Source organism: Aquila chrysaetos, chromosome 11 (genome assembly GCF_900496995.4).
Source record: "Aquila chrysaetos chrysaetos chromosome 11, bAquChr1.4, whole genome shotgun sequence".
Taxonomy (NCBI): Eukaryota; Metazoa; Chordata; class Aves; order Accipitriformes; family Accipitridae; genus Aquila; species Aquila chrysaetos.
This window is the reverse complement of record NC_044014.1, coordinates 18,553,952-18,577,321: the sequence shown is the minus strand read 5'-3', so window position 1 is coordinate 18,577,321 and position 23,370 is coordinate 18,553,952. Positions and strand designations below refer to the sequence as shown.

Sequence of the window (23,370 nt, the reverse complement as noted above, 5' to 3'; positions counted from 1 at the left end):
TGGTATTCCTGACACCAGACTTATCCAACTAAATCAGGGTTGGATGCTTCCAGCCATAGCGACCGGAGCACTGTGTGGCAGCAGCCGGACCTCTGGCGGAAAGCAATCCCCACTGCTCCCTGCCTCTTCCTGCCCATGCTCAATGTCTCCCAGAGCAAAACGATGACATGCACATGCCTAAGGCTGCTACCTCAATGGGATCTAACTTTCAGGAATGGCTAAAATCAGGTCTTTTGGTTTATTTTACTAATTGTTTGAATAGTACACTTATAGACCTCAAGCAGGAAACATGACTCCTTGAGAAATTACCAGCGTAGCTTGTTGGGTTGAGTCAGAAATAGAAAGCTGCAAGGAAAAATGCTCAAGCATGAGAACAAGCAAAGGAGATGGGGCCATTTATAGCTTTAGACTTTAGCAGAGGACGCAAGAAAAGAGGTATTACAGAGAACTACTGGAAATCAAAGGTATAAAGTCTCCCAAGAAACGTAAGGCACAGGCAGTTCCAAATTTTTATTAATAGCCTAATACAGCAACAACAGCAAAGACAGGTAATTTTTGAAGCAGCTTTTCAGATAGAATGAGAGCGGCAATACGAGGATGATATAGTCATACATATATAAACAGGTTTCTACTGCAAAGTACAAATGTTCAAAAACATCAGGAGATCAAAAATCTTTAAACTGCTTTTTTTAGCCTCTAATTTCCTTTCATAATTACAAAGTTTTCTCCAGAAATCTGTAAGGAGAAGCTGCTTTTAATTAAAAAAAATTAAAAAAAAAATCTTTAAGATGGGGGACGGGGCGGGGAAAGCTGAAGTTCCAACGGTCTCAATGTTGCTTGTAGAAGTACAGTCTTAAGTTCAAGATCCAGGCAACAGTGAGTCAAAGCCTCTAAAACTCTTGAGGAGAGAGAAAGTACTTCTCACACAGTCTTCTTGGAGAAGTATGACTTCCCATATTCTTCAAGATCCTCTTTTCTAACCAGACAGCTGTGCTCTGCCAAGATCTGGGGTCATCATCACCCATTCAACAAACCTATAGCTGAGTGTCTGACAAGAACTTGACCTTTCAAGGAAGAAAAGGGTATAGAAGAGGTTGAAAAGACTCTTGTAACTAGATTCTTCATCCTTTTTGAGTTCCTTTTGACCTTGGACAATATACTCAGAGAAGCAACTGAAGTTAGAGAAATGAGAAAGGTAATAAGCTGTCCTACATGCCAAAGGAAGAAAGCCAATTCCTGATAGCCTGCTTGCTATAGGTATTTTCTCAGGGAAAAATCTATTCAATAAAATACTCCTAGAATATCCCCCTTTAGCTTATGATAGGAAAATAAGGCTACAGTATTGAAAGGCAGGCTCTTTCCTCCAAAGTGCACCAAGGGAAAAATGTAAGATTGTTGACCCATGAAGTGGTTCACAAAGGGAAAAATACCCCTCACCCTCTCCACCACTCCAGTTTGAAATGACAGCTGGAAGGAGCAAATGTGTGACAGTCAGTCTCTCCTCTTGAGGTTCCTGTCAGGCTGCCTGAAAGAGACCCCTCAAGGCTGCCCAGGACGACTGAGGTTTAAAGGGCTACGGTGGAAGATCATGAGTGAGCCACACCTGTCAGTGGGAAACACCTGCACCCAGAACCTGGTGCTGGCTGGAGGGAGAAGCGGCAACCTGGCCTGGAGGGAAATAAAGGTGCAAGACACATAGTCAGCATTAAGTGATCTCTCATTAGGCAACCTAACGTTCTGCATCTGAAGACATAGTGAGAAGCATGTAGACAGTATCACTGCTACCTGTAAAGAAATGGGAAAGGGGTGAGAGGAAGATTCAAGAACTGATGTTGTAGTGCTCCAAAATACACAGTACAAGCTGGTGACGTGAGTGCTGCTCTGTCTCTATAAGAAAAGGGTCGGAGATGTTGGAACCTACAGGGTGGACACAGAGGGACATCCACAGGTCTCCAGAGTACCATTACTGGAGAAGAAATAAAAAGATTAGGAGGACCAGAGGCATCAGATAGTGCCTTCACAGATATCGGGCATGCATGAGCTTCCTCTGAATGGGCTGGACTCGCCATCTATACTGCACTGGATGCTAAAGCAAAAACCAGAAAAAAAGTTCAATTTATTACTACTTCCTCGAGCCTTTTATTTAAGGGTGGAAGGTGTCTACAAGTTCAGGTCTCCTTCCAGTGTTCTCAAAGGGAAGTGAGAAAGGCGTATCATTATCACAAAGATAGGAGACTTCCATCTATCGCTATGGACTCATAACTGTAAGCTGTGTAACATAACCGTAAGTGAAAACAGTAGTAAAACACATACACACACAGACCAAATATACCTAAAATGAGAACAAGACTGTAAAAAGATGGTGCAAGAGGAACTCCATACTTGAGTTTGTACCACCAAACTTTCTTTGGTGGTAGCAATGCACTGTCTTTTTGGACTTAGTTATTGCCTGACGATTTTGGGGTATCCAGTAGCTCCAGTTCAGCATGGCTGTCTTGATACCTTTTTATCAATTTCAGATCTGTCAACACTGGCAGACATGCTGTTAAAATACTGAGAGAAGGAAATAATTTGTCATCAGGAGATTTCTCTTTAAAATGTTGTCAAACAATTCCAGACAACATAGCCAGAAATCCTGGAAGCACATACGATATAGCATAGGCAATACAGTATTCACTGTTATAAAAATCAGTATTTATTATTTTTTCTCAGTATTAAAGCTACTTATACTTCACTTTAATGAAAATAAATAAAGTACTGATTGATAATTCTCAGTGGTATTATCACAATATTTAATTCAAAATCATACAGGGAATAAATGTTTAAAATTGGGGAGGAAGAAATCAATACTGTGTACATCCCGACACACTGCCTTAACCACAACATTACCCCACCTTATTAAAATAATAGTTACTATTTTATGTTCTGCATTGTACTGTTTCCTGCAGGGATACTAATAAAATGGTGATCTGTGATCTAAACCAGTATTTTGACAGAGCTCCTTAAGATTCACTAGTGGTATAAATTCCATATTAATTACATATGTAGACAGCTCCATCTTGTGGGAACAATACAAATCAACCCTCTTCAGTACACTAGTGAAAAAAAATCCTGAGACAGAACTGCTTACCTTTAAAGAAAAAAATCATCACAGTATTTAAAAGAAATTCACACTTTGTATCACAACTCTCTGATCTAGGTGAGAAGTAAGAAGGCAAATTAAACAAGTTCACTAACTTCCTTAAGATGGTGTACTCTTAGGACACTATACACATGCTATTTCAGAGGCTTCAGAAGGAAGTCTGACCTAAAGCACTGGCCTTTTTGAAAGTATAAGTGTACTTGAGAAAGAGCCATGGACAGAAATTAGGCTTTTTCTCAAAACTGCAAACACAACTGCAGCAATGCACACCTAATTTACCCATTATGGAACATCACACATAGTACAGTATGGTTTAGTTCTGATACTGAAGCTTATTTTCCATACATACATTTCAAAAATTACCTACACTTACCTAAATAAAGTAATTTCTACCTTTGAATTATTATCTGAAGGTGTACATTTCAACAGATTATGGCACTGCAAGCAATTATGATAGCAATTCTGCACTTTTCAGAGTTAAACTACCAGGCAGACAAATCACCATATTGCAACATCTTGGAGAGAGACATGGAATACTGAAAGCATCCTACAGCTAATTCTTTTAAATTACAAGACAAACTTAACAGAATTTACAATGCACACACACACAGAGCTCTGTTGGGAAGACAGTGAGGAAATGGTAACCCTTCCAGACGCATTTCTTCAGGAGATGACTATTACATGCACTTACGTCTACTCCAGAAATCTCTCTCACTTTAAGTTGCTTCACATACGTCAGTGGGAAGTGTCATAAAAAGGGGCAAACATGCCTAGGCTATCAAGAGAAATTTTACGTGTGTACTATATAGTTCTTTCAATTTTTGTTTACATTTATACACCTCTGAATGAAGAATCCCAAGGATCCTCTTCAGCTTTATGGACCCCTGAAGTGGATGCTGGTGATCTGAAATATAGCACAAACCTGAACTGAGCCAAACTGAAAGACCTGATCAGTTTATATTACAATTGCTTTCAACCTCTGATCTATACAGCTATAGAAACCTACAGACTGCTAGTGGCTGATTCACACCATGAAACTCTGAAGAGCAAGCTTTTTCTCAGTATGAGTCTTCAAACTGAAAAAAAAAGGGGGGGGGGAGAAAATCACTGATGTTGGAGACAGAAGTTTGTACTTGATTTTGGCACACACAAAAAAATACGCAACATACCATCTTAATTTTCAATCTGGAATGAGAGAACATTCACTTGAGTGACTAGTTAGACACCAGTACCGTGAATCAGTGACAGGGCATGTACTATTTTCATTCCTAACTGATGGGGCAAGCAGTGCATCCATGAAGAGCACAAGCAGAGCTGAAGGATTTTTCTGGTAATGTATAGCAGGTTATTTGTCTATATTCCTAGAACTCTGTATATAGAGACTTTTTCTTCGGACTTATCCCAACAAGTGGACAATACAAGTCATTAATGCCAGTCCAGGTAAATACAAGATACTGCAGAAAGTACTTGAAAGAGGAAAAAAAAATAACTAGCAATAGTCAGAGACAGCTTAACCTAAAGGAGAAAGATGTCTCAGTCAATGGCTCAATTTTATGGCAATAAGGATATTTTTACCTTGATCTTTTCTTACCAGCTGGGCTGAAGGGAGAAAGACAAGCATAAGTAGATTTGAATTCAGTTCTCAGTAAAAAATTAAGGAGAACTTTCAGATATGCAACCATTTTCCAATTGAAGAAAATCAAACAAGGTTACTTTATAACATAAAAAAACCTCCCTAAAATTTTTATTTTCAAAACTGAAAAGGTCTTAATTGACAATTTTTTTGTTTACATGCAAAAATCTATTGAAGCACCAGAGGGCACTATTCTATCCACAAAAATACCAGCCGCTGAGCAAGCAAAAAGGCTAATCTCCAGAGAGCTAAAATTCAGCCAAGAATCATAAAACCTAACCTGCTGTGAATTCCACCTCACCCTTTACAAATTAATGATTTTAAAAAATCAACTATCCTCAAATAATCTGATCCATTCTGTAATGACAACTCCATACATATGCATTATCACTGCAAGCCACTATCGTAGATCTCTTCACAAATGGTGACAGTACAGCTTCAAAAATACATTTCTGCTATCATTTAAGTATTTTCTGTACATGTAACCAGGATACATGTCATTAAATGCCTGAGTGCAAATGGGATTGAAAGAGGATCAGCATTTCACTAAGGAGGAGGGAAATAAAAAGTTACAGGCCAAAAAAAATCATAAGCCCAGAAATTAATTTAATACATTGACTGGACTACTGGAAAGATAGGCAAGGACGTGCATATAGACTAGTAAATATAAAAGCAGAGAAGCCTGAAAATATTTTTTGAGAATACCCCAAATTTGCTTTTTCCCTCCTTATCCCTTCACATCTACATCATCTTCCCACTAGAAAATGAGAATAATCAGAAACCTGAACACAACTTCCACTGTAATCTACTTGGTGGGAGTTTAGCATGGAAAAGTGAATTGCAAGAGTAATCAGAATGAGAACTGAAATAATTTTGTCCCTTATATCTATGGCAATAGCTGTAACTTTTCAATGGTAAGCAGAACTGGCTCAGGTACGCAGGCTTCAGGCAAAAATGAACTTGAAGAGTTTATTTTATTAAAAATAAAAGCTCCATACTTTCATATGAAAATAATGATGCAGAAGACAATATGAATTCCTGGTTGGTGATAAATAACTCTGTCAATTGAAAAATCACTACTGGAATGGTCTATTAGATAAAGAAAAAAAAATTTAATAAATCCTTTTGGGGTTTCAAAAAAATCTGTTATTTCTTGAAGGTTTGGGGGTTTGGTTTTTTGTGTGTGTGTTTTGCTTTTTTAAATGGGCAGTGATTTGATTTTTAACTGCAACCCATAATCACCTGAAACATCTCTGAGCTTATGGAGCATTACCGTAAATTTTTAGAGTGAACAATTCTCTTCTTAGTAATCATTTATAATAATAGGTTCTAACAGCAGCAAAGGCTCTTAAAACAGATCATCTATCTAAAAAATAGGAAAAAAAAAGTGTCAGAAAATAGAGAAAAAAATACCGATCTTTTTACTGGACAAAGTAGCTCCTCACTAATGACTTGCCACCTTCCACCATTTTCATACACCCCCAACCCATCCTGTTCTGTCCCATTTCTAGGGCAAATTGCAGGTTCCCCACCCCTGCCTACACTGCCACAAAGTCTTTCATTTCCTGATTACACAAGACATATGAAGCAATTAAAAACTGTATACACACATTCTTTTGAGGGTACTGATAACCACTTAGTAAGTGCCAATCAGTTACATCTCCATGAATGCTGTGACGATGACAGGAATTGCACATATCTGCACAGTTGTACAAGTTTGACATGGAACGTAAGCCTGACCATGCAAATTCTGAACTGCAAGGGATGCAAGTAGAACTTTAGATTTAGCATTGTGAGAAAAAATAAACTTTTAACTGATCGCTTTGATCAGTTAAACCAAGTCACAAAAAATAGAAACTCAGACATAAATTTTTTTTCTGTTTTTCAAAGTAATACTTAAAACAAAACAAAAGACACACACACAAATAAACCAACTGCCAAATGAAGAAACTGTGCTTGTGGAAAACCATGGGTTTAGAATTCGTACCTTGCTACCAAAGTCAATTTTGTACTAAGGCTAGAGATGCTCTCAACTAGCTCCCATACACACGTTGCAAGTAGTGGCCCAGTAGATGTTTGTCCTCTCCCTCCATTTCTTATTTGATTTAAAAAAAAAAAAAAAAAAAAAAAGAGTGAGAGATTAAATAAAGTTATAAAATAAAATATTTACAATTCAAATTTGCATGATGAATTCAGTGGGATTGTTGCAAGCACAAAACACTGACCATGCAAATTAAGATTCTGCCTTTAAACAGACCTGTCATTGTGACTATAACCATGGCATCCCTAACCATGATACTGTATCACACAATCAATTTAAGCTGCAATTTCACAGGAAACACTGCAGAAACTTCCTTTGTCTTACAATAAACAAAGATATTTTCTGTTTACACAAACTGCAAACTTTGTAGGGATTTTTCCATGGAGTAATTTCATATAGGTTGCTGCATACACCCTAAAAAGCTTTATAAAATAATGTCCAGGTGTTTCCTGTAATTCAAGTGCAGTTATGGTAATAAGCACATTTCTTAAAACCTAAGCAGCTTTTCTATGCCAGGTGCTACCTAGGGTCCAGTTCTGCCATACTTATTCATAATTACATCTCACCACTCTATTTAAAAGATTGCATTACATGCTAGAACGACATAGAACTCAAGCTATGGCCTAATCAGAGAAAAGATTTTATTAATCTTAGTTTAGCTGTTATGCTTTGCTTGCCTGGTTTTCCTGGATGTGCAATTTCTGTGAATTGTTCTCACTAATAGTATCCTGCTTCTATGAGCAGGAAAGGGCTGAGTACAGTTTGTTAGTTAACATTACTTCCTATAAGCAGGGTCCATATTCTGTAGTAGCAGCACTACAACAGTCATTGTTCATGCTGGATAAGCAATGGATCACGCTGATGGCTGTTAATGGACATCCTCTGCAGCGAAACATGAACTGATAATCAGTAAACCCAGATTTGCAATAGACTTCCTCCTTCCTGTTTTTACACTGCTGACCAAGGAGATGCCTCTTCCTGCTAAGCCTTTGTGTGACTTACTGATGTATGAAGCAAGAAACTGAAAAACAAGTGCTGTGCTGCTAATTTTTTCCTAATTTTGGGTTGTAAAAGTAGATTAAAAAGACAGCAATAAAAATGCCAGCTTCACTCACTTTGGTGCTAGCTATCGCCATGTAACAAAATGCCAAGTCTGGCCATCTGTTTCATATACCTAAAGAGATACAGTGGACATAGTTGGAACGTATGTGATTTTATAGAAAATAAAATAAGAAACTGGAGTTCATATAGCAATATTCTTATCTTCCCTTAATATTTCCACAGACTGTAACATAAATTGTTCCATTTTAGGAGCAATGGATTAATCTATAAATGAAATTGTGAGCTTCTAAGTTTTTTTTAAAGATTTGATCAGATTGCTATTACACATTTCCCACAAATAATTACCCATCTATTACAACCTATAGTTAATCTTTCTTCTTTATCTGGGACACTTTAGACATAATCTTCAAGATAAATACGTACCCATCATTCCAGTAGAGACTACAGGAGACATACGAAATAGAACAGAACATTTAATGTCACAAATGTCTAAGTTACTTATTTCAGTAGGCTTTGAATACCAACACTACACAGATGTAAATATATTATTTTAGAAATCAAGAAGTTCCAGATTAAATAAAATATCCAATAATTAAAAAGTTTCAAAACCAATTGGATTAACAATGTATTGTATTCAATACAAACCAGGTAATTCTTTGATGTGTCACATTCTTCTGCAAATATATAACCAAAACATATATTTTCTAATAATTTTATATTATTAATTTTTGTTAACTCTATGAGCTCACAGAGCCTATACATAGAAAATCATCATGTATATCTCTCATGCAAATCAACAGCCTGTACTGTATATCCTTTGCATATGCACGTCACCCAGGATCACTGCAGAAAATGAAAAATGACTTTAAAAAAAGTCTGGTTTTAATTCAAAAGCCCAACTAAAACTAACTGACAGTGTTTCTCTCTGTCGGGAAGCAACTAACTGTGTTGAAGCAACTGACTTCTACCACTCTTTGTTACCTTACTCCAGTCCTCTACCTGCTCGATAAATAGACTAAGCAGCAGAAAATCTGTTCATGCCTTAGGGAAAAGTGACACTCCAGCATGCCCCAGAAACTCCACATTTCAAGAGGAGGTAGCATGCATTGGCTACCTCATTACCGTTTCCTAAGTTTATAAAACCAAACAGAACATACATACAGTATAAAACAATATCATCTATGTTACTTTTACATTGAAATTAACTAAAACCAGAACTCAGAAGAAAATGTTGCCTCACTGAAATCAAGGGGTTAGAGATCCTTCAAAGTCACTCTACGCGTAAGTGTGCAAACTGTGAAAGTCCCAGTGAGAGCTGCTACCAAGAGAAACACCTAATGCCTGTAGTAGAAAGGAGAGTGTATTAAAATTGAAGTATGCGATACTTGAAAGTTTAAACACTTCTTTTTGAAGTTGAAATGGCTCAAATGTATTCCCCTAGGTACACATACTACAGTATATGCATTATTAATTTTGTATTACTCTGATTCATGGGAGAATTGCAAGTTGCACTCACTGCAGTTTTGCAAGCAAATTACTTTCTCTGAGACATAGTGAAAATCCCACTCAGTATTAGAGCTGAACACCTTTCTCATGCTATAGCCAAAAAAAAAAAAAAAAAAAAAAAAAAGGCCCAGCCCTCTCTGCAGGTCCCTAGTGCAGAAGTGTTCAAAGACATCTTTTAAGTCCTCTCTGTCAAATCCCAAGTCTTTCCATCAAGGCTGATGCACTCTAAAACCTGCTTCTTTCCTTCTTAATACCTCCATCAGTGATTAAGTTCCCTACTAGTTTGGTATTACTGGCAAAGGTTGAGGTACAGGAAGGGCTTCAGCCAGGCCCCAGGAGAGATCGTTAACTCCTTCCTGTATGGGACACAGTTTGTCATACAAATTATTCCTTAGTAGACATGGACAAGATGAGGAAGAGATGCGTTGTTGAGCATACTTTAAGCTGAACATCAAACTGAACATGATGTCATTGTTATACCAAGGTCTGTGGTGACAGGGATTAGGTCTGGGCATTTCAACTGTCACCAGGTAATAGCCAGGAAGACTGGCAACAGCTAGATTTTTTTTTAACTAGCCATAGCAAGCCCTTCAGTAAGATAAAATCTAATGTGATTACTTGATGCTGACGCAAAGCTAGGTTGATGTTTTTGAAGGAGTTAGTACCTAATACTTTACTACAACCCATAGAAATAGTTTCCTATTTGCGAATCCATTCCTGGCATTATCTTAGAAGCATTATTTAAGAAATATCAATCCTCATAGATTTTTTATGAGGTCATTTTAGTAGTATAATCTATAAAATGCAACATGACAAAACTTGCTTAACTGCAGTTGCTGCAATTTCAGCCCTGTATGTGCAAACACTCCAGCACTTACAGGTCAAAAACAGGTTTATATTTAATGGAATTATGCTAAGGCTCCTCAGGTAGACACCTGTATTGAGGAAACTGCAAAGTCTCAGATCAATGGTTCAGCAACACACACAGAAAGCTAGAGTACAGTGTATGCTGTTGGCTTCCCCAAAAATCTGCAAGAAAGTAAGTATCCATGTGACTGGTATTTGTGAAGGATGTAAAATTATGCATTTTCTATGCATATGGCAGGTCCAAAATCTGGGTCAACAGACACTAAATAAAATCAGCTTGAGGAATAAGTCAATGAAGAAACGGCATGAATAATAATTGGCTTTCCTGAATTTAACTGATGTTACAGTGAATAAACCATTCATATGATGAGAAGGTAAATTTAGATGAGACATAATGATACAAACTGCACCTATCAAGTACACTATTCTGGATCTCTCCGCAGATGATCCCTCTACTTTAAAAGCTTTAATGTATTTTGAAACATGTTTCCTAAACACGGGAACAATTTCAAGCTCTTTGGTAATGCTTGTGAAATTGGAGAGAGCTATTTCAGAAGTATTATTCACATAGGTTACTAGTTAGGTTAAAGCTTCACTTGGCAGTTGCCCATTTGGAAAACACTGCAAGAACTGAGTCAGAAGCTGATGCATGAACACTTAAAAAGATCAAGATAACCTGATTTGCAGACACATATTTCATGACAAACTTAATCAGCATTGAACCTAAAGATTCTTCACACAACAGAAAAATGCAGTGCAGATATGATTACCCACAAACAGTTTCAGGCTTTATAAGAAGTAGAGAAGTACTATGTTGAAACTTGCAGTAACGGAAGCAAATCTGCGCTGCCTTCTAAAACACTTTTTGTCACCAATGGCAAATCTGCCTGAAATATCAGGCTAGCCTACAGAAAAAACAGAATTGCAGTTTTGCCACTGAATATATAAATGCCAGCTTAATCAGTCTGCAGCACACACTCTTCTTATGCTGTTTGACTCTATGTAATGGACTAGCAATAAAAAAATATTGCTCCTTTATAGCAATATACGTGGTGATAAGACCTGCTCACATAGATCATTGCTTTATCTGACTGCTGCCTTTCAACTTAAACACTCAGAATATCATCAAATCCTGCACCAATTAAAAAAACCTGCAACCAACACTACCAGCCAGCCACCAGCTTTTCAGGATACACTGTTCTCAGTGAGCAGGCCATTCTCCTTACTCTATAGCAACCCAGTTGCAAAACAGGAGTTAGCTATTATAATAAAGATAAACTGATATACAAATATACATCAAAGTACACTCTGTGACCTGATCCAAAAAGAGCACAGCTAACACAAGGAATTTCTAGTTCCTTTCTTTGGGCTACTTTCTAACTTCAGTTTGAAAGGGAACCAGGAAGGAAACACATTAACTTGAAAACTAAGCAGGGCTTGAAGACAGACCATTAACAAAGATACAGACTACTGATTTTCAAACTACAAAAATAGCTTACAATATTGTATAACATTATCATACTATTTGAAATTGAAATACATGATCAAACCATTTCAATTCTGATTCAAAGCATTGGTTTGATGATCTCAGAGTCCTCTTACATTTGCTCTATATTTAAAACAAGACTAAGCTATAGACAAAAATGCAAACTGCTGGCTCATAATCCAAACCCAAAATAATGAAAAGGGAGAAAAATGCCTTTAGACAATCATACCTGACAAGTAAGACCACAGGGCAAAAATGAGGGCAACCACATTTTGTCATTGGATAACCACATCACAAATCCCAACAGCCCATAGGCAAGCGCTCAGAAAACATGTCTCCCAGCCTGCAACTGTGTTAATGCTGTACTATCTTCCCACACCTAGAGAAGTCATTCATACTGCCTATGCTACTGCTTACTAACTATTCCGCTAAAGATACAGAATCACATAACTAAATCACGCCTGCTAGTAATAATAGTATATACCTTCGGTAAAACAAGTTACATTGAGGCTTCAGAGTATCCTGTCATACTCCAAAGGATACTGTAGGTGCTTTGTTCACTTGGCTTTGGACAGCCCCCTCAATGGATACAGGAATATCTCCAAAATAGAAATTACAGCCCCCAGTCTGGGCAAAGCACCTGCAGTTGCAAAGCATACCACAACTCAGTAAAAGCAGCAGAATTTGACTCTCACTCCATATTTCTACCTCTGAATTGTCTTAGAAACCTTGATCAGAAGAGGACAAAACAGTCTTGCTTGGACCACTATTGCTACCTTTGCTTCCTCAATTTATTCCTCTAATGATGCCTTACTGAAGTATGCCTTTTACCTTGAGCTTTTCTGCAACAAGGGCAGAAGTTCAGAATGAACAGTTATCAATTACTTCTAACACTTCACCCATAATCACTTATGAGGCTCACAACAAATCTACATCCTACCTCTAAACTCTGTTCAACCTAAATGAGAAAAAAGCAGCACCATGCAGAGGTGATTTTGCTTTACAGCTGGGTGCCTCAGTGCTGCCTTTACCAGTGCAGTGTAGTCCTAGGTCAGTGGGAGGTCACCACAGCATATTGCAGCATCAGACAGAAACGCATTAACCTAGCAGCTCTTGTCAGTGTGACTACTGTAGCCAGAGACAACATGCCAGTGAGATGTCTTCATAGGAGTCCCTCTAATAACTCTGCAAAGAAGTTTCATGGCCAGCACAACTTACAACAACCTAGAAGGTGCTCTAACATCTACGAGGCAACAGCTTGGTGATGACAGATTTCAGGAGCAGAGGAACAGAGAAGTTGCTTAAAAGCATTTTTACACTGACTTTCGAGCAGTACTTTCTGAGCTGCAATTGTAGGTCAAAGCCACAGCGTACATCCCACTTACAGATACATCAGTAGACATAGTACCTCCTTATCAACTTCACCTTAGCTACAAAATTTCTGTCATCGATTCCTCCATAATTTTTAAATTTTATTTTACTTTTGTATTAGTTGTTCAATCAACTGATTGTGGGCATGGAGGTACTCCTCTGACAGGCTATACACAGGGATCACAGAACACTGCAAACTCAGTGATGCAAAGCTCATGAGATGAAGTGTTCAGAAAAAGTCTACCATATGCTTACACAATACACTGCCAAGCTACAGTTTAAGAGCTAATTAACTTACTTTCAAAAAAGGGCTTTGAATTATTACACATTACTACAAGCTCAAAGAAAGTCGTAGGTATAGTATATCAGGCCACTGCCAGAACAACATCTTCTACTCTATTGAGCTCCACTTTGACCTATTTCAACCAACATAAAACTAACCAACCAGCAGATAAGGTCAATTATTTTCTTCTGAATAGAATTTATCTTATTAATTACCCTGGCATGTCCAACAGAGTATCCAAGAAGTGTGGAGACACTCTTAAAAATTGACTCTTGAAATTCTGTTAATATGTATTTCTATGGAGTTCAGTGAGGGCCTTAAAGTTTTTTATTATTAACTTTTTAATATATTTATCTTTTTTTTTTTTTGGAGAGGGATATGGGAATTGCCTTTCTTTTTGTCTTTTTCCTTTTCCTCTATAAAGATTGGAAATGCACTGACAACTCTCCCTGGTTTTGCAAAGCCCAACAGTATGTATATGACATGAATTGTAAGACATTAACATGTTATATAAAAAGGTGAGAGTGACGAGCCTTTAACAGGTGTTGTCATTAATCTCATTTAGTTAGCCATTAAAGTTAGAAAAATGTTGATAAAAGTTTCACAGTCTGCTGAAAAAAAAATTAACCCTGGCCTGCTATATACACAGTCTGCCTATTTAATGAAAGGCATGTTACACAGTTGATTTAAGTCTCCTTTATAATGACTCAGTGTGTGTCACTAAATTTAAAGATGCAAGTTAAATACCAGCAATTTTAAATCAATAAATTCATTCACTTAAAATTTAAAAAGAAAATTAATTTAGTCAAATACAATACAAATAATTTAATCAAATACAATGTTTTCATTTTATATTTCTTCAGATGCAGAGCAATCTTTAGGAGCTAACTTACTCTCCTAAATAGTAAATAATCCCAGTTGTACTAGCTGTACATTGATTCCTCCTATAAAGGACCTGCATTTCACATTCCTATACATGGGTGGATCTCAGCACTAGAAAATCACCTGCAGGATCAGTCTGTATTTTGTTCCTTATCTGTAAATTACATACAAAAACATTATATATCAATATATGTTATTATTTTTTTATATCATAAGCACAATTGCTGCCACTCTTCTAGCAGGGTAGGAAACAGCACCCTAGCAGAGACAGCTATACCTAACTAGCAAAGAAAACACTGAAGAAAAACAAGAGGAGAAACGTGTTTCCATGGAATCTACATACGGCCCACAAAAAAATTACACTTCTTTTGTGAAGCATGGATGCATTAGGAAGATATTAAGCTCCTGATATGAACAATTAAGGATAAGTCAGATCTTGCCTATCCTGTGATCTTCAGCATTTAGTATTACCTCATGCTGCTTATCCAAACAGCTCACCTCAAGTCCGTTCTTTTGTTCTGCTATTTAAGTAGGTATGTTGGTACTTTATTTCATGTCACGATGCTGTAAATATTCTCGTAGCATTAAAGACCATAGATTACAAAAATATTCCATTTCACATAATGAAATTAATGTAATTTCAGTCATTACATGAGACAACTGGCATCAATAGCTTCTATTACTTGAAATCAATGGATCACTCTATGTTATAGCCTTACGCAACTGCACATAGAATTACTCAGTTCTTTGATTTATATTATTTAGCAAGTAAAACCTAGATCTTGTGCAGAAAATAATGCTCCATTTTATGTTCACACTTTTTTTCATTGAAATAGATCTTGAAATTAGATGTGGGATTTTAGACTTCTCAGTTTCACACAGCAATTCACAAATTTTAACAGGCATAGCTGAACAGATAGCTACAGTTTTGATTTTAAACATTGCTGTTCTTGTAGCAGCATATTTCTGTGATGTTGGCTGAACTTCTTTCAAAATACTCAGCCAGGTGTAACCATTCTTTAGCCTCATTTTTTTGATTTGTAAATGAACACTAGAGGTTAAATCAGACCAACATGCATTTTTCTAAAAATTCTGAAAGTCAGCAATGCAAAACTCCCCTTCTGAAAAGTCAGCAAGACAAGATAGATAAGATAGATGAGATACAAATAGAAAAAGAAAGGACAGAAGCATGCAAAGAAATTATGAAACTAAATGTCCATATTTATAAAAACTTTTTTAAACATTTTAAATGTTTAATATGGGTAAGAGATTCATATTGTACCTTCCCCCTTTTACATCCCTCCACCATCCACACTTGTGGTTCCCAAACATGCTTTCTTCCACTGTGCAGCCTAATTCTCTGTATGTCCTTTACATAGGTTCCTCTGATATAAGCTCCATACTGGAGATGATAGTGAAACTGCAATTATATTTAATATCTTGTTGCTAAGTTTTTTGTTTTGGTGTGTTTTTTCCAGACATAAGCTCCAACCTGTGTGGACTTGTTAGCTGAAACATGGCTAAACTGCCTCCAGGGACAACTCAAGTCTGAAAGCATCTCGGCTACTTTCTCTCAACCTAAGCTCACAAACTCTCAGAGGCGATGCTTCTTGTGATGCTCAGCTTCAACACTTCCACACTGTATTCCCAATACTGGCTGTATTTAAGGAACAGTAAGGGGAGCTCAGAGCACAGTTTGCTCCGAGCTGGCCTCCAAGACCAGGCTGACTCCACAAGCAGGCCCTGGGTGATGTCTGGGCCACTGCACCACACTCTCTGTTTGGGCTCTTTGAGGACTGATTAGCCCCAGCCTCACACAAATGCCCAGGCTGCCACCTCCCACACAGCCCTCCGTGCTGGAGGACCCACTGCAGACATACGAAGCCAACCACAAAATCATTTGCTGTGAAATGCGAAATGACACCTTTCACGTGCAACGTATATTTTTCTCCCGTCGGTTCTCGGCACCAGGTTCCCCATCTGCGTACCCCGCATTTGCCCCTTCCCAGCCCTGCCCGTGCTCTCCAGCAGGCACCATCCCCTCCAGGGAAAGCCGGTAGCATCGTGTTCACCACCCTGCAGAACGCTGCCACACAACCTGCCTTTTCCAGTTCCCTGCTCACAGGCTCTCTCCATCTTCCCAAAGAGATAACATGCAAATTCACAGTTCTCTCTCTCTCTCTCCCCCCGGTTTGACTAGTCTCCATGCTTTTTCACTTCTTTCAGGCATCTCTAATCAGGGAAGCATCAGCACAGCTCCAGGATGAAGACCCCCTTTCCCCCTGCGCCTCCTCCATACCCCGACTGACTCCCTCCAGGCCCTGCCCTTCTCTCCCCAGCTCAAACTGAAGGGCACTGACACGTTCCTCTCTGACAGGAAAGATTAAGCAAAACCTCTTCTTCAGCATGCAGGCTACGCCATTTGGCAGTATGTGGAATTGGAGGGAAAAGAAAAAAAAAACAACACTGAAGCCATGGCATTTCAGAAATGCCCTGAACACTGTCATATTTCCAGAAGGAACGTGACCGGGGCAGGGGATTTCAGACTGCGTTAGGAAAGGTTGCACACAGAGGAGCCCCGCAGTTACTGATGCGAACACCCACCACAACACGGTTTCGGTCCCCTTCTCAGCACAGGCCCGGGGGTACCGGCACACCCCAGGGAGATGCCCCATGCCCAAGCGCGGGACAGGAGCCCTCCCTGCCCGGGCGACCGGGTCACGGCGGGCGCCCCCAGCCCGGCCGCCCCCGGCGGGCCCAGCCCCGGCGCCCCGTCCCGAGGCCCCGCCGCGCCCACCCCCGCCGGAAGCCGGGCAGCGGCCCGCTTTCCCGGCAGACAATGACAGAGGGAGGCCAGGCTGGGGCATAGCCGCAGCCTCCGCTCGGCCCCCCCCCTTCCCTGGCAGCGCCGCCGGCCCGGGGGTGAGAGCCGCCCGCGGCCGCGCCGGCCCCGCTCCCTTCCCGCACCGCACCGCGCCGGCCCCTTCTCCCTCCGCCACCCCCGGGCGGGCCGGGGCGGGAGGCGGTGGTCGGGTCTCCGCGGGTCGCCCCTGGGGGCTGCGCTTCCCCGCCGGGCCCAGAGCGGCCGCTCCCGCCGGAGGCGCTGCGGGCGGCCCCGCGGTGTCTCTGGGGAGGAGCTGTCAGAAAGCGCGGCCGGGCCGGGCCGGGCCCCGGCTCTCCAGGCGGGCGGGCGGGCTGACAGGGCGAGGCGCGGGACCCTCGCCCGCCGTCGGCGCCCCGGCCCCCGCCGCCCCTCACCTCAGGGTGGGTCCCACGCAGGCCGTGTCGGTGCTCTCGATCTCCTGCAAGATCCGATCATGCTCTGGGAGACTCTCCGCCATCTTGGATGGGAGGGACCCGGCGGCCGCGCCGCTGCGGGAGGCGCCGGGGAGGGACGGAGGGCGGAGGCGGCTGCGGAGCCGGGCGGGGGGCAGCGGGAGCCGCCGGGGAGGGCTGCCCGGCGCGGAGCGGGGCAGGCGGCCCGGGCGGGGAGGGGGAGGGCGACGAGAAGCAGGTGGCACCGGTCCGCGCCCGCCCGGTTTGTCCCGTCCCGCCGGGGCCGCCCTGGGAGCCCGGCAGAGCCCCTCCGTTCCCTGGGCATCTCCGGGCGCTAGTGTCCGGTAGAGACCGCGGGCAGCTCCCGCTGCCTAGCACCACCCGCTCTGCCCCGTGACAGAAGAGGGACACCCAAAGTCCGACCCCTCTCCCGGCTACGCTACAGACGGACCAGCTGCCCTTCCCGCGCCCCGTTGCACCGCGCTGCAGAGACGGCTTGGAGGCTTATAGGGTCAAAACCGGCCTTTTCCTCTGAACTAGTTCTGGTTTGTTCCTTAGGGTGTTTGGTTTGGGGTTTTTTTTAATTTGTTTATTAGTTTTGCTTTGCTTTTAACTGCTCTCGCTCACGTACAAGCGGGCCGTGCTAGTCCCAGCAGGGAGGCGGCGGCGGAGCGGGCTGCCGGCGGCACCGACCCCCGACGCGGAGGCTCTGCAGGAGTTTCTGCGCTCAAGTTAGGTCACCGACTTGTTTCCTTTCTCTCCTTAGGTGATAGAAATTTGGGGGTCGGGGTGAAAATAGAACAACCAAAAAGTGCGCCTTTTTGTGCGTTGGCTTGCTGTGGTTCATTAGAACCTGGGGTATCGTTTCCTCGTGCCCTCGAGCATGTGTACAGAAAAGCTTCGTTTTTCAGTGAAGGAGGAATAGCCCATTTTCTATTTAAATTACACACTTTGTGGTTTGTGGCCAAAGATGAGCTAGTCCTTTGGTTTTGCATTCTCAGGAGACAGGATACACCTGCTTTCTGGGCAAAGTTACCTGCACACAAGTGCGAAGCCAACTTAAAGAAATAGGCCTGAAGTGTAAAACTTCAGGGTGATGTGTGGCTGCTGTTCCAGTCAGGAACTGACAGCAGTTTACAACTGTGAATGCATCAAAAGTCTAGACACCAGCCAGCTACAATTATGTTTGGCACCCTTCCAGTTATTGTAATGAAACTCATCATCTGTCCTGCCCCACTGCAACTACACCTGGACGCTAGTTAATAAATGGCACCAGAGACTGTGTACATCTTGTCTATGCTTGTGGTTTTATCATATTGAATCGGTGTTGATTCAGATGAATTAAATTGATGACACCTACTAAATCAACAAGGACTATTCCAAATGTAGACAAGTGCCTACAAAGTGCATGCTGCAGAAAGAAAGCAGGAAAAATCCTACAGGCTACTGCTGCAGTAGTATGTCCTTCAAGAAATGACTCAAATGCAGTAACAATCTTCCCACATATTGCTTTTTTTTTCCATCACCAAATTACTGAAGTAATAGATCAACACATATATTTTTTCAGGGTAAATTAAAATTTCTTTCTTCAGTCTGATAGTCACTGCAACCTGACACCTGCAGTGCCAGGCAGGCTATTTTTAAAACTCCTCTACAGATACCGACAATATACTTAGACACATAACATCATAATCTTTTATGTATTACTTTTTTATAGGGATGAATATGCAGAGGAAATTTTTTTCAGTTGCACTCTTACCATTAAACAGTTTCCATAAGCTGCAAATGAAAAAAATATTAAAATCTTCAGATATTTAGGAATATCAACAGTAAAACATTAATTAGTTGTCTTTAATGATTTTTAAAAGTTGCATTTATTAAAAATGTAAGAATAAGAAATGATTAGTCCTTTAAAAATGTAGCTGTTAACATCAAACTAAAACCACCGCTACACAAAAGAGCAAATGACCCCTTGTTTTCATGCTTAACAGTAATTTCTTTCTTCACAGAGAATCTGCAGCTAGCCTTCAGTGACAGATAGCTTTGTCCTGGTGAAAAGAGCAAGCTGGGTAGGTGACCTTGGTTTGCAGTTTTTCATTTAGGGCCAATCACTTTGAAATTAAATTCAATTTTCCTGTAGATTTCAGGGTCAGGAAAACAAAATTTCTAATATATTGGGCTGACTGAAAGAACAGCTATAGAATGGAACAAATCCATCATGAACAATATAATATTATCTAAAAGATGCATACCTTAGGGTGGTTCCAAGAGGCAGCTGAAAGGACTGGATCTCAGCAAGGGCATTTTCATATATCTGATCTTTGTTTTCTTCTAGATATAATTCTGACAGATTTGACTTGCTTTTCCTTGCCATAGATGAGCATAAAACTAGTCTAACTTTAGGAGAGGACTTTTATTCTGATTATTGTCGTTGACTAAGTGACTCTGTAGTCAGCAAAACCAGACATGAAAAAACAGATCCTGCGCTAACCTCGTGACTCCTGAGGACTTTGTGTCCAAGAATGGTGCACAGCTGCTGTTTTCCTGTCTCTGCTGGTAACATTTGCTTCATATGCAGTACCCAGGCCTGCACAGTCTTTTTTCTGTGTGCATCCAATTTATTTATCTTAACAGGAAATTTACTGGCAAAAATCATATTTTTACATCATTGTAATAGTTCACCAGTAATAAATATTAAGCCTGAAATGTAGTCCGTTTGAAAACACAATTTTAAAGTCATTTCAGACACTAGATATCAATGCTCAATTTCTCTGTTAAGTTTTATGAGATTAAAAAGAATAATTTATTAAAAATATTGTGTTTTTCCTTTTGCTGTATAAAAAGCTCCCCCACACAAGAAATTAGCTGGATTTATGAAGCAGGTTTATGGACCTTGTAAAGCAGACTGGAAAAGCAGAGAAACTTTTATTTTCTCATCTTTTTCCTTTTCAGCATTAGTAGATGCTACTTATAATAATAGAGTGCAAAAAATGCTCTGGGATAACTGTGGGTTTTATATGAGTGTGCAATAAACAAAACTGTTACTAATTCATTACCTGCGTGGAAGAAAAAGAAAATGGATAAACTACAAATGTTGAGAGCGGTGCTGCTGTCAAGTCATTGTCATTATGATGATGGCAAAGAAAATAGTTTGCACAACTGTCACCAATTACTTTAATTTCAGGCAGTTATTTCAGACATGAGACTGAAGTTTTAGATTTTTGAGTTTAAGCAACTTTTAGAAGCCTAATTCAATATTATGTGGCATAGTCAATCTTACTATCTTTGGTAATTTTCAATATGTCAAAAGTTTTAATCAAAATTTGGCTCCTATCTCAGTACTGCTCCTGACCAAATTGATGAGAGTCTTGACGCTCATGGTGCAGTCAACAGTTAAATGCAGGAAAACAGAAGTTACTCATTTCTGACCAGGGTGATATATTGTTTATTCACTTCTCCATGCCCAGCAGGAACACTGAGGAGATGACTTCACACCAGTAGAAGTGGGAAAGAGCTCCAAGGGCTACAATGAGTTACACACATACAAATCTGTAACGTGTTCCCTTGAATAAGCTTCTTTAATCACCTGTTTATTTTTAAAACAAAATTAAGCAATTGCTCTGTTAGCATTAATATCCAGTACATTTCCTGCTTTCGTGTTCCAAACAGAGTTGTGAGCCATTTTTACACCTTTCACAAGAAATGGGAGCCTGTGATTGACCCATCCAGCCACTGGATGTCACACAAATGCAGATGAAAGGATATTGTAACTACTCGTTCTAATCTTAACAGACACCAGTTTCAGTATTAATTTATCAATTATGAGGTGACACTGTGAAAGTAAACTGCAAAAATGATTACACTGAATAAGCTGAAGCTTAAGCTTATTCACGTGATAGAAGAAAGTACATCTGCTGCCACCGTGGCAGAGCACAGGCAGTAATTCGGAGATGCCTTGGACATCTACACCCAGCCATCACACACTGTGGCTTTCAAGAAAAATAGGATGCAGCAATGGGAGCATGATGCTTTTTACAGAGTGCTTTTGTGAATGTTTTTATGTGATTTTAAGTGAGTTAAATACTTGCAGAGGGTTTGGGTACAATTTCTCCTTCCTTCTTTCCCAAAAAACTCACACAGTTGCTTGCTTTGGCCATAAGTCAACCAAAATAAGCAGTACTCTCATCTGTTGTGCAAATGTTATTGTAGGTATCACAGCTGCCTGGAAATAAATATGTTTAATAACAAAGCAAAACAATGTAAAAAGAAGCAAACAAATACAAAAGTGAATGACCAAGAAATAGACAGGTGTTACGGTCTGTTCGGTTGTGGAAGTAGGTGTTGAGGTATCTTGGTTCTCTGTACAAAGTTAGACTAAATTACACCAGGCCGGGCTGCTTGGCTCTCCACAGTGGTTTACACCCACGCTGACCATGTGTAAGACCATGACATGTGGAGAAGGATCTAACGTATAGTGGTGGATCTGCAGCTGACCCAGATCCCTGGGCAGGAGTCCATTAATAACTGCCAAAAGCCCTTTCTCCTGCAGGTGATCCTGCTTCTTCGCCATGCTGCCTGTCCAACCTGCTCTCCCCCTCTCTGTTTCTGTTTTCTGCTACTCCCCACCTCTTCCACAATCCCGGTGCTGATTAGATTTGCCCAAAGTCTATGTCTTTCAGTCATACGTGGTCTTTTCCTTTTCCCAGCTGAGTTCAGGGCCACTTTGAAAAGGCTTTAGGGAACTGCCTTGTCCAAGGAAATAAAGCTTTTTTCAAAAAGACAAAAGGACAAACTCAGTACTGTGACATGACACAAGCTGATACATTCATCAACTTCTGGCAGAATAGTGTATCTTTACTTCACAACTATACATAACGTGCTCAGAGGCTGCAGCTAAATAGACTAACAGCAAAGACAGTGCTAAGTATTTAATTTTTTTTTTTTTTTTTAATTTATGGTACTCCCCATGCTGAAAAGGAGAGTGGCAATTATCGTTTCTGAGGCATCATACTTGTACTAGTTGAAATTTAACCAGACCAAGAAGTCTGAGAAAGTATTCATCTACTAGAAGTCCCTGACAGAAAAAGGGAAGATATTTTCTGTGCTTGTTAAATTCTCGCTATTTCTGTGAAGGAGCTATTTCATTGCCTGGACAGGCAGAAACCTCAGGGCCTGTGAGCTGTAAAGACAGCTGCTGCCATCTTTTCAATAATCCTGAGATTTTTCTTTGAAAAAATATGCCAAAGCACCTATTTCTTCCTGAAGGTGTAAAAATGGTTCACAACTCTGTATAGAATAAGAGGGGAAATTGAGGCAAATATCAACAAGATTGTGAAGCAAGATGCAGAGGCTTATTTCGAGCAAAACCACTTCCACCCATGCTTTCTCCCTTTCCTCCCCTAATTCCTACTCTTCCCCAACCCCAACGGGATACCAGAGGGCCAAGAACTGCTGGTTTAAATCTAGCCTGCCTGTGTTAATGCTTTAAAAAATACTTTTTACCCACATGACAATTACAAAAATAGTAGCATGTGCTGTAGTATAGAGTCACCCCTACTGGGTATGTAATTCCAGTGTAGATTACTTTTTCTTTTGAATTACCAGTGCAGATTAGCAGCATCAAGTCACCAGAGGTTTGTTTAATTTTCTTTCCCAGTTGGATTGGAATCCATTTTGATGATTCATGGAAAAGAGGGAAGGGGGAAAATGTCCACCCTCAAATGGAATTACTATAGATAATTTTCACAGGCAATGCCATCCATAACAAATGACTTCATTGGTCATTGCCCAGATATCTCCTCTTTACATCCCTCCACAAGGA

General features: G+C 40.3%; 1 protein-coding gene across 6 annotated transcripts in view; it reads right to left on the bottom strand.

Moving 5' to 3' along the window:
* The window catches only part of EXOC6 (exocyst complex component 6), a 98,536-nt gene extending 78,288 nt beyond the window's left edge, over positions 1–20,248 (bottom strand). The window contains exon 1 of one of the 6 annotated variants that reach the window (XM_041127106.1): positions 19,802–20,248. In XM_041127106.1, coding sequence (XP_040983040.1) covers positions 19,802–19,923 — 122 coding nt within the window. In that variant the 5' untranslated portion in view covers positions 19,924–20,248. Of the gene's footprint in view, positions 1–17,531; positions 17,664–19,801 lie in introns of those variants that run through there. The other 5 variants (XM_030029987.2, XM_030029988.2, XM_041127107.1 and 2 more) reach the window with 5 other exon arrangements.
* Positions 20,249–23,370: the final 3,122 nt, after the last annotated feature.